This window comes from Vicugna pacos, chromosome 20 (assembly GCF_048564905.1).
Source record: "Vicugna pacos chromosome 20, VicPac4, whole genome shotgun sequence".
NCBI lineage: Eukaryota > Metazoa > Chordata > Mammalia > Artiodactyla > Camelidae > Vicugna > Vicugna pacos.
Window position 1 is genome coordinate 6,380,438 of NC_133006.1, and position 12,123 is coordinate 6,392,560.

A 12,123-nucleotide genomic window follows, 5' to 3' on the forward strand; every position below is an offset into this window, starting at 1 on the left:
ATCGGGCCCATTCATAACTTTTGGGAAAGATCAAAGTGGACAGAGGCAGCTTGGTAAATAGTGATGGTGTGCTTTACAAAGAAACAAAACAGCTGCCTCCTCTGACAGGACATGCCGTTATCTGAGTTGGAAACTGGATGTAGTTTTGTGTGTCATGCCTACGCAGGCTCTTACATCTCTGCTGGTTTTCTTTTCTCGAATTGCACACTGAGCCAAACGAGCCACGTGGAAACGGGGAAAGGCGTGTTTACTTGAAGATGTTGTACAGACGTACAGCTGGAATTCAGGTCACTGGATTGTTTAAACCCAGAGCAGCTTGTCGTGCAGTTATCAATGTGCAGTTATTCATGTTCAGTTAACAAATGTGGAGTTATCAGAAGATGCTACAAGCTTGTATCTCACTGGGTCTGGGAATCCCAGGCACTCTTTGGCTGTTCCAGTCGCCTGGGTTATTTTATTGCACCATAATCATCCCCCAATATAGAGGCACATGATGCCATTAAAATAAACAGCTCATTGGGTCATTACAAATCAGCCTTGGAGAAAAATAGCACCTGTTTATTTCTTTTAAAGAATGAGAAGGAAGGGAGATTTGTTCAGCCTGTCCAGGTGTTGGCGTGGGAGAATGCAGGCTGCATTATGAATAATGTGAGGAACAAAATGGAAGGAAATGCTAATCAAAAGAAAGTGATAAGGTCCTCGCCAGGGGAAGGGAGTAAAAGGATGTCCTTGAGGTAAAGGTTTGCTTATCACTCTGTCTGACTTAAACCTCTGCTTCCACTCAAGGGAAACTTTCTAGAGAAGTACAAAAGCGATGTGTCGGAGATTTGGAGAAAAGTTTAAACAGTAAATTAAAACCTACCACTTTTTTTTTTTTTTTTTGACGGTGGTGGCATTTGAGCCAGTTTTGGTGAACTCACATGATTCTTTTTGAGTTCTTGAGCCCAAACCCTAGACAAGCCCAAGCAATGTGACAGGGTAACCACGAGTGCAGGGCTCAGACCACCGTGGTTCGAATCTCAGCCCCAGCGTTTACGCCCTTGTTGCTGAAAGGTCGGCCCCCATCCCTGACAAGCTGAACTGAAACTCAGAGACAGGGTCTTAAGAGCATAGAAGAAAAGAGACAGCTTTATTACTTTGCCGGGCAAAGGGGACGCACAGCCGGGTAGTGCCTTCAAAATTGTGACCCCACCTTGGGAATGGGGCAGGGTGGTTATACAGCCACAGCTCAAACAATAAAGCATCGATAAGCACCAACAGAATTATTTTCTTCTCATAAGGTTCAGAGTGGTGTCGTGGTGTCTCCAGAGGCTAGTAGTTGCCACTCTTTCTGTCTCTATCTTATAAGTACCCAAGGCATGGTCTTCTTGGTAATTCAGGCTGTTTTGTAAGATTGCAATTCTGTGACCTTTTCCTCGGAGAACGACTCAGAAACCAAGGATGATTTCTGCTTTTGATTACTGGAATAAAGCAGCGACAGTAAAATTAATAGCTTCATTTTAACAATGGTCCTGGAGCTGAGAGTAGCAACTGGTCCTTCAGGTTAGTTGGCCAGTTTGAGAGCAAGCGTAAGAATAAGCAATCTGTTAGCCTAAGTGCGGCCGTGTTATTAATTCTCCTTCAACTCGGACAACCTCTGGTGGGTCAGTTCGCTTCTCTCTGCCTTGGCTTCCTGGGCTGTAAATGGAATTAGTGCTAATACCCACATCATACAGCTGTTGTCAGGATCAAAGGAGATGTTACTGCATCTTAAGCACTTAGAACAGCATGTTCAGTTGAATGTTGCCTGTTACTGTTTCAGAGCATTTTCCAGGAACATTCAGAGATTAGCCAGTTAAAGTGTCTCTCACCAGCTTGTAGGAAATCTCTGGGACGCTAGTTCACCTCTAATAGGAACTTCAGTAGCTCGGGTTGATAGTCAACATGCCACTGACCACCCCCGTTAAAATACGTCCCCTGAATGCAGTTAGGGATGCTAACATTGTCTGCCATTCATTGGAAGTCGGTTTTTGCTACTTCTATGAGCAGCAAGCAAACTTATTAAAATTTGGTGTAGGGTGGGGGGGGGGATATAGCTCACGTGGTAAAGCGCATGCCTAGCATGCATGAGGTTCTGGGTTCAAACCCCACTACCTCCTCTAAAAACAAACAAATAAATAAATAAACCTAATTACCCCCTTCTTCCCCAAAAAAGATGGAAAATTTGGTGTAGTGAGCTTCCTGTCCACGTCACTCGCGTGTGCAATAAGCCATTTTGATTGTCTGTTAGAAATACACACAGCAAGCCATTTGGAAGAGTCTCAGACAGGAATAACATGCCTCGCTCGGCTGTAATCGCTTCGTGGAGACCCTGGGGGGTGTTCCTTTTGTTTCTCAGCAATAAATATTTTCTCATTTAATGAAAAAAAATTTCAAAGGCAGAAGGGAAGCTTCCGCTTGAAGTCTTGTTTTCTTTCAGCAGGCAAATATTTGCCTTGGTTAAAGAAACCATGTTTGAGTTTCAGCTTTCTGTTTTGGCAACTTGGATGGTATCCTTGTACTGTTTGTTTTTTTTTTGTTGTTGTTGGAGGCTTTTTTTTTTTTTAAAGAAAAGGCGACTTAGTATTAAACTAATATTAACAGTAAGAGCCTGACTTTCTTTACTAGGACTGTCATATAAATACTAAAAATAGCCTGGACACAAATTAGAGGGGTGGGGCATCACTTTGAGTTTTTTTCAGGGACCAGTAGAAGGAAAAAAACAAGTCAGTGCTGTTAAATTTTATTCCAACTTCTTGCAGCATTTGTGCTCAGGTGGAGAAGCCTGGACTGTTTTTTTTTTCTCAGTTTTGTACTCTTTGAGGGCATCACATAGAATTTTGCCTTGGAGTTTCATCCTGTGCAGCCCGAAAGCTCACGACCTGTGCAGAGAAGACATTTAACATTTGTCTGCTGGGATGATTTCTTTTTTGCACAGCTGATGCTGCTGAACTGGTTGATGAATTTTTTTTTCTTATTCCCAGTGATCAAAAATTGCTCATGAGTAGTTCCATTTGAAACTTAAGTCATGTCATAACAACTGTTGAACCAGATTAAGATAGAATTTTTCAAATGGCTTAACAGGATTCCTTCTGGAGTCCACATGGTTCCGACTTGCATCTGCAGCAATAAAAGTAATGAATTCACGAGCAAAACGTGTGTTTTACACTACGTGCAAACCGTGAGGCAGCTTCAAAAACCAGTGTAGGAGGTTACGGGAAACACAGGAAAAATAAACCTTTCTATTTGAGTGCACAAATGTGCAGAGTCATTTTCGAAGCACTGTCCTCACGTGAGAGTTGCCCACTCTGATGACTCTAAAGCTCTGATTTTCTGTGACCCTCTTAGATGCGTGGCATTTGAAGGGACACGTGTCCACGCAGCAGACGTGACAGTGTGGCACTTGGAGGAGTCTCAAAGCAGCCTGATTTGGCCTCTCTTTTAGTTAGAAGTTGGTTTATATTCAGATTTTATCCAGGTAACACTTTCAGAGATGCTGAAGGAAAGGTCCCTTGAACCATGTCTTCCCTTTCATGCCCTTAGGTGATTTGTTTTTAAAGATAAATGCCAAAATATGTCTTTAACCCCTGTTATAGTTCTGGTTTGGGCCCGTATTTCGATGATTACTGGAATTTTTTTCTATCTAAACTATTGCCCCAAAGAAATTGACCTGAAAACAGCTTCAGTATTTATTTACTCCATTACTTGGTAAAGGTGAAAACAGGTGGGTTCATGATGTATAGGGGAAAAAATCTTCACAATAATTCAGTAGTAGTATTAAGAACTTTTTCACTTCTATAATTTGTTATTTTTTTATTTCGTGAGGTTGAAGCTATTAACCATGCTCTTGATCCGTGCTGTCATTGTTTATGCCAGGCTTTGGGGGGCAGGTTATGTCCTTATAATTAAGGAAAGTCCACTGATAGGCTCGACAAACATACTTAAAAAACAACTTATGCCCCATGTTGATGAGAGGACCGCTTAGGGGAGTGTGAATCAATACATCCCGTCTGAAGGGCAGCTGGGTAGCGTGTATCTCAAAGAGAAAATGCAAGCAGGACTTATGGATGAGAAATTACCCACACAGAGTTTTTTTTTTTTTTAAGTTTTTTATGATAACCGTAGACTCACATGCAGTTGTAAGAAATAACGCAGAGGTCCTGTTGGACCGTTGTCCCAGTTTCCCCAATGGCAGCATCGTGCAGGATTCTGGTACCGTATCACAAGCAGGACGCTGATCCCGCCGCCGCCAGGATACGGAACGTTTCCATCACAAGGAGCCTCAGGCTGCCCTTTCGTAGCCACATCCATTCCCCCCCACCTCTCCCTCCGCCTCAGCTCCTGGCCACCACAAATGTGGTCTCTGTTTCTATCATTTTATGATTTCAAGAAGGTTTGAGTACTTTTCCGCCACAGCCACTTTCTCCTGCTGGGATGGCAGTGACTTGAATGTTAGCTCTTTTATTGTAATTTCTCAGGCCCTGAGCTCCGTTACTGTTGTTGGTCTGTTTTCCGTTATCCAGGTTGGACGACTTCTGTTGATCTGTCTCTTTCTTCACTGACTCTGTCTTCTTTGACCTCGTCCCTTGGGCTTTTATTTCAGTTGTTCGACTTCCAAGTTCCAATGTTTCCATTCAGTCTTTGCTGAGACTTCAGGTTTTGTCCCTGTGGACTTCTAAGTTTTCAGTCATTTCAGCTGTGTTGGACATTGCTCATTGAAGCAGTTTCATCCTGGCTGCTTAAAGAGCTGTCAGACAGCCCTCACATCCCGGGCATCTGGGGATGAGCACCTGCCGGGGATGAGCACCTGCCGGGGATGACCATCTTCTGGGGATGAGCACCTGCTGGGTATAAGCATCTGCTAGTATCCCTCCTTTGTTCAGTTCACATTCTTCTTGGTTCTTGGTGTTGTGAGTTTTGGGTCTTGATGAAGCTCCCTGTTGCAGTTGGCTTTCTGTGACCCAGCTCTGGCAGAAGCTACGGGGATGCTGCCCGGTGTTGGGGAGGCAGAAGCCCGGGTCCCCTGGGCAACCTCGCACGACCCCTAACGGGTCCTCACTTCTGCTGGTGGGAGTGGGAGGTTTAGCTCCTGGACACCGTGGTGCAGGGCCACAGTACCACTGAGTGATGTGAGAATCCTGACTGCCTGGCCTTCCCTGATGCTACCACTCCCAAGGAGAGGAGCAGGGTCTGCCCCTGGACGCTGGGTGAGTGGAGGTCCAGGCTCCCCACGTGGTCTCCACACACCCTGGGAGCCAGGGCCCCCTGGTTGCCTCTTTGGCCTTGGCTGACCTCACCTGGCAGGGTGGGTGTCAGGGCTCCCATCAGCCTTTGTTGGCATGAGCTTGGGGAGGCAGGGCTTCGTTCCGTGGTGTGTGGTTGGAGTAGAGTGGATATTGTCTGAAAGTTTTCTGTCCTGCCAGGCTGCCCTTTCCTGCTCCTTTGACCAGAGAGACTAGGCTTTCCTGGGGCATGGCCCATGCCTCCTGGTGCTTCTGGGTGGCCAGTTTCCCCAGCATCCAGTCTAGGTCATGGGAGGTGAAAAGAAAACCCAGGGAACTGGGAATTTGCCCCTGGGCTGTTCCTCGATCTGTAGCAGCTCCGTTCTCTTCTCCCTCTGTCTAGAGGCTCCTTGTGTGTGTGTGTGCGTGTCTAGTGCTTAGGGCTCTGATAGTGCTCAGGGCTCTGAGGTGTACTTGTGTGGAACAGGGAGAAGTATGTCTGCCCTGTCTTCCTGTGAATCTGGAGTGTCGCATCATGTCTTTAAAGTATGAATTATAATCAGTTTACAGTGTTGTGTCAACTTCTGATATGCAGCATCACGTTTCAGTCATCCATATGCATACACGTTCTTTTTCATTGCAGGTTACTATGTGATAGTGAATATAGTTCCCTGTGCTGTACAGTAGAAACTTGTTGTGTATCTATTTTAAATATACTAGTTAGTATATGTAAATCTCCAACTCCCAATTTCTCTCTCTCCACCACCCTCTTCCCCCCTGGTAACCATAAGTTTGTTTTTTGTGTCTGTGAGTCTGTTTCTGTTTTGTAAATAACTTCATTTGTGTCATTTCTTTTTAAAGATTCCACATATAAGTGATATCATAGGTATTTTTCTTTCTGTTTCTGGCTGACTTCACTCAGAATGATGATCTCCAGTTTCATCCATGCTGCTGCAAAGGACATTATTTTATTATTTTTTATGGCTGAGTAGTATTCCATTGTGTGTGTGTGTATGTGTATATATATATATATGTATGTATGTATGTATGTATATATATATATATATATATATATACACCACAACTTCTTTATCCAGTCATCTGTAGATGGACATTTAAGTTGTTTATGAATTATTTTCCAGTTTAGTTTCTTACCTTCACCCTTCACTCCCCTAACCTGGTTATCGCCCATCCCAGCCTGGATTTTCAGATGCTCTTGAAAAATGAGGGGTTCTGGCTGTGCCAGACTTGACAATCACAATGTCCATTCCCCCTTAACTCCTCCCACTGAGGCGTTCTAGTCACTGTTTACGGTTGGTGCTGGGGTGTCCCTTACCCACTTTACTCACTTATGAAAACTGGAAGGCGCTGGGGTTTATCTGATGCAGGTACTGAAAACCTCCGTGCTCTTTGACTTGGAAGTCAGCTTTAGGAATCCACCCTCAGGAACTAATTAGAGATGCCAACGGAGATTTACATACAAGGATAGTCATTCCAGAGTTGTTTATGTAATGGCAAAAAATGCAGGGAGCCTAAATGAAAATATTCAGGTATGCTGGAATACAGTGATGTTATTTTTAAAAAATCACATTTCTGTGACATGGGAAGTGTTCATGATAAATGAAAAAGCAGGATATGAAACTGTTTATCCAGTATTATCCCAGACTTTTATAAGTCTCAACTGCTGGAAGAAGATTCACTAAAATACCAACAGTATTAACTCCCGCGTTTTAATTTTCTTCTGTGTATTTTTCTGTAGTTTATGAATTTCTCCCTGTGCCTTACTGTTATGATCAGGAAAAGAAAATCTCTTAAAATATTTAAGAATGGTCTTGAAAATGCCTTCTGTTGTTATTAAATGAGATGTAGAGAAAATTGTACATGAGACTTTGGGGGTATATGCTACATATAGGGGAACATATTTTCCATATACACACATAGTATAATAAATGGAATATTTCATTCTTTTTGCTGGGAGTCGTGTACTTTGCTAGCAGAATGCTGTCTGGCTATCATACGGGTTAAAGTGAAGGGTGAAGTGACTGGCAGATGTTATCCAGCTATTGATTTTCACAGCCGTTCAATTTGGATTGTGTCTTTAGGGAGAAAGCCTTATTACTTCTACCAAAGAGAAGGTAGCAGGGTTAGCTCTCCTCAAATCATCAATGCCTTGTTAGGGTCTCAGTCCATTTCAAGAGGTTGTGTTTAATTTCTCTGCAGAAAGTTCTCCTTTTTTAAAAAAATAACTACAGTCCTTATCATGGATTATTTCAGATTGTCACGAAGAGGCGAGCTCGGAGTTTCCACCCGGGCAGTAGGGACAGCTGAAAGAAGTGTAGCTAGGCGTTTTCCTGGCCCCAGTTGCAGGAGCTTGCTGACCGGATTATTTATCTTTTCGTTTAGTTTGACCAGGCGGCCGATGCGGAGTTATCCTGGATTACTGAAACGGAGAAGAAACTGACTTCCCTGGGCGACATCAGGCTTGAGCAAGACCAGACCTCTGCTCAGCTGCAGGTTCAGAAGGTGAAGGCACACGTTTACTCCCAGTTGCATCCGTGATTGGTCCGTGTGCCCCGCGTCCTGGCAACGCGCTTGCTCCCGTGATGGCGTCTGCGAGACGTCTGGTGTGACCTGCTAAGTCATTCTAACCGCTTTGCCTGGTTGTTTTTATCTTAGCTGTAAAACTCTTTGTCTTGGTAAACACAGGCATTCACCATGGAGATTTTGCGGCACAAGGACGTTATCGATGAGCTTGTCGAGTCTGGACACCAAATTATGAGCACGTGCAGCGAAGAGGAAAAACAGTCGATGAAGGTAACACCCCTGTCTCCGTGGCGGGTGTGAGACCAGTGCACACACTCCCCTAGAAAAGCACTTTTCCTTTATCCACAGCTGCGGTTTCCACAGCTAAATCATTAGTTTTAAATAAAGCGTTTTTCAGGCTTATAGGATAACAGTGAAAGGAATACGCCTTAAGGGAAACACCCAGGGGATAATCTTTTTTAATAGACGGCAAAGCTCTTAAGGGTTGAGTCCTTGAGTAACTGGCCCCCGTTAAGCGTTCAATTGATGTTAGCTGTATTATCACGATTATCATGTGTAAATTGTTATGATATGTGTCAACTGTGGTTTCTCCGCTTCAGGAACACTTGGGCCTCTTGAGCTGAAACAAAACCCCAAATATGTGGTCCTCTCTGGCTGAAATCCATCCTGTGTAAAGTTATAGTAATCCATATAGGAAAAAAAATGAGCAGAATTATTAAGGAAGCTTTCAGTGTATGCAGTTTTAATAATCCTTTTGGTTGATGGGAAACCAGCCACAAATGAAAATGTTTAGTTCACTTCATCTTCAGACATCTGAACAGCCTAAAGAAATTAATGTATATTAATGCTTCTGGTAGGAAAATATCTCATGGCAGAAATACATATACAGATGTCTGTGCCTCAGGTCATATTTAAAAGCGTGTGCATTGCTTTTAAGGTATACCATAAGCAAAATGATAGAATGTACACTGTATGTGGATACTTCTTTTAAATCAAATACTCTACAATGGCAGTTTACTTGTATATAATTTAATCTTTCCTTATTATTTTTGCAAAGATTCTGACATGAGAAATACAGGCGATCATGAAGTAATTTCGGTGTTACTCTGTGTGGTCGGTTGGATTACTTTTGGTGTTTGTCTTCTGCTATTAAGTTACGAAATGAATTCATACCACAACCAAGATTACTGTGACCACCCCATGGAAGCCATATATAGCATAATTCCCTACTTAGAATCCATATTATAGCATAATGCTTCTAATCTGTGATTAATTTCGCTGACCAGCAGTTCCTCTTAGAATTTCAGTTGTGGAAAACAGTCCTCACGTTTTAACAGAAAGTAACGTAAAGGTTGCTAGGCTCATATGGGACTTACTTTCTCACCTAGAAGAACGGCTGGAGAATTTTGCGTACTGTGTTTGGAGAGCCCCCTGTCTTATGCATAAACACTTGACATCTGTTCTCCAAGCCTGAGCTCCTCCTGTTGTAACATTAAGATACTTTCTGCCTTTTCCCTAGTTTCTCCATGTGTATATGAAAATTTTTAAAATTTTGTTTTTTACTGAAGTGTAATTGACTTACAGTGTTAGTTTCAGGTGTACGGCAAAGTGATTCAGTTTTACGTGTACGTGCATGTATATTTTTTTCTTTTCAGATCCTTTTCCATTATGTGTTATTATGAGATACTGAATGTAGTTCCCTGTGCTGTACAGTAGGTTGTTGTTGTTTATCTGAATTTTTTTTCTTTGTAGTAAGAGCACCCCATTAGCATACAGTGGACTAGTATTTAGCTTTCAGCCTTAAAAAGGAGGGAATTCCTGCCATATGCAACAACATGGAGGGCCTTTCTTTAATTTGAACTTGTATGCATAGCAGCAGTTACAATCTGAATGGCCTCTGTTGGTTGCTTCATGTAACGTGCACAGTCGAGTGCTCACTCCGCACCTGCCTGGTGGGCGGCCCTGGACAGAGCATCCCCGGGGACGTGAGCCGCTTCCTTGGCCTGCCTGACCAGTTAACCACGTCTTATCATCTCATCTTCTAGAAAAAACTGGACAAGATATTGAAGAACTACGATGCCATCTGCCAGGTAAACTCGGAGAGGTACCTGCAGTTAGAACGGGCACAGTCCCTGGTGAGTCAGTTCTGGGAAACATATGAAGAGCTTTGGCCGTGGCTGATGGACACGCAGAGCATCATCGCCCAGCTTCCCGCCCCCGCCCTCGAGTACGAAACCCTGCGGCAGCAGCAGGAGGAACACCGGGTAAGCTCGGCGCCGCGGGGCGCGCGGGGGACCCCACAGAAAGGGAGTCACAACGCTCGGGGTGTGCCGAATGCAGACGCCTCGTGTGATGGGGACGGCGGGGCGGTGCTGCCTTCGGGTCTGCGCCGTTCGCCCTGCCTCCCTGCTGTCCAGCTTTACTGTGGGAAGACTCCTGTGGGCAGACTCAGTATAAACTGAGTGTGAAAACAAAATCTTCATTTTATTTTATTTTTTGGGAGGTAATTAGGTTTGTTTATTTATTTATTTGTTTATTTTTAATGGAGTTACGGGGGGTTGAACCCAGGACCTCACGCGTGCTAATAAACACACACTCTCCCACTGAGCTATATCCTCCACCACAAATCCTCTTTTTATTTAAAAAAAATTTTTGTTTTGGGGGGGGTGTAATGAGGCTTATTTCTTTATTTTAATAGAGGTACTGGGAATTGAACCCAGGACCTTGTGAATGCTAAGCACACACACTCAACCACTGAGCTATACCTTCCCTGCCCCAAATCCTCATTTTAAAATGTTAGAGAGGAGGGGGTGGGGGATAGCTCAATGATTAGAGCACATGCTTAGCATGCACAAGGTCCTGGGTTCAATCCCCAGTCCCTCCATTGAAATAACTAACCAGATAAATAAACCTAATAACCTCCCCTCTCCAAGAAAAATGTTAGAGAGATATGCATTTAAAGTCCTTTCCAATTGATCATGTTGAATTGCTTTCAACTTCCACGTTGATAAAGTTTTATATTTTATATACACGGTGGTTGGAGCCGCCTAGAATGTGAACAAGGGGTAGAAGTACACGGAAGGGACGTCACACAGACAAGACCATTGAGCTTGGAGAAAATGTACGATGTAGCAAGTACAGTCTATTTCTATACCATAGTATTAAATATGTAAGTATTCCATAGTAAGTACATAAGTAAATGTTAGGTATACTATGGTATTTAAGTATAGCGTAGCTGGAGTAGCGTTGTTGAGAAATCTAACTCTGTATAAGGAAAACATGCTGAAGTTTAAAGACAGGTTATTTCCCCGTCCTCTTCTTTTTTTTTTTTCTTTGACCTTATGTACATGGAAATCTTTCGAAGTTCTCTGCTCCTGTAAGTTTACATGAGTAAACTGGCGAGTAACTTACATCTACAAATACACCATGTTTGAAACTTTCAAGACGGCATTATGAAGCCCTCCTTCCAGCAGTCACTTAGATGTTAATGTAGCTTAAAATTTTGCAAGGGCTTGAGTGAGAGGATTTGAGACTGTCGGGGAACAAAACAATCTGGAATTCCTGTTATTTATGCTCTTGTGAACCTCATTGCTCTCCCAGATCTGTACAAGATGTACTCTGAGACTAATCATTGTGTGCATGTGTGTGCAACGCTTAATTGGGCTGTATTACATCATTGTTTGAAGTATCTTACATACTTATTAATCTTAACTTGTTTACTTTTTTAATGTATTGGCGTTGGAGATGATCCCTCAGTATTTGTTTTGTTTAGAAGAGCTTTAGAGAACCCTTGAATGCAAAATGGAAATTTTACGGCCTTCTGTCTGCATTGTTCGGTGGGAGGAAGGCATATAAACTATGTAGAATTAAATTTAATTTTAGTATAAGATTATTTTTGGCAGAAATCCCAATGTCGCCCCACTGAGTGATTTTTTTAATATAAAATGTTTCATGGGTTTCTTCTACTTCAGGGTGGGATTTGAACAGCTCTTTTCTAGCCTAACATCAAATAGTACGGGAAGGACCATTATTGAATGGAAAATTTCAGAATTGAGAAATTATCTTTTTTTGCCTCATCTTTCAACTCTCAAAACAAGGGTATGATTTTACTTACAAAGGGAACCTGAGTAACTTTGTTAGATGAGTCTTCAAATTGTTCCAACTAAATTGTTCAGAGTATTCGCCACCTTCTAGAACGGCGTTTCTTCTGCAGCTTCACCACATTGCTGTCCAGCTGTGCTGGGGAGCATCTTCGAGGCCGTTCTAGCCAGGAATGAAAGGGCCCCACGAGCTGGGGTACAGATGGGAGATGTCTCGACGTCACCCTGAGCGTCTCCGG

The 12,123-nt window shown here is 43.0% G+C and overlaps 1 protein-coding gene across 20 annotated transcripts in view; it reads left to right on the plus strand.

The window, feature by feature from the left end:
* The window catches only part of DST (dystonin), a 435,317-nt gene that overhangs the window by 369,766 nt on the left and 53,428 nt on the right, over positions 1–12,123 (plus strand). For all 20 annotated transcript variants that reach the window (XM_072944761.1, XM_072944766.1, XM_072944764.1 and 17 more), the window contains 3 exons: positions 7,644–7,763; positions 7,947–8,054; positions 9,830–10,048. In XM_072944761.1, coding sequence (XP_072800862.1) covers positions 7,644–7,763; positions 7,947–8,054; positions 9,830–10,048 — 447 coding nt within the window. The remainder of the gene's footprint in view (positions 1–7,643; positions 7,764–7,946; positions 8,055–9,829; positions 10,049–12,123) is intronic.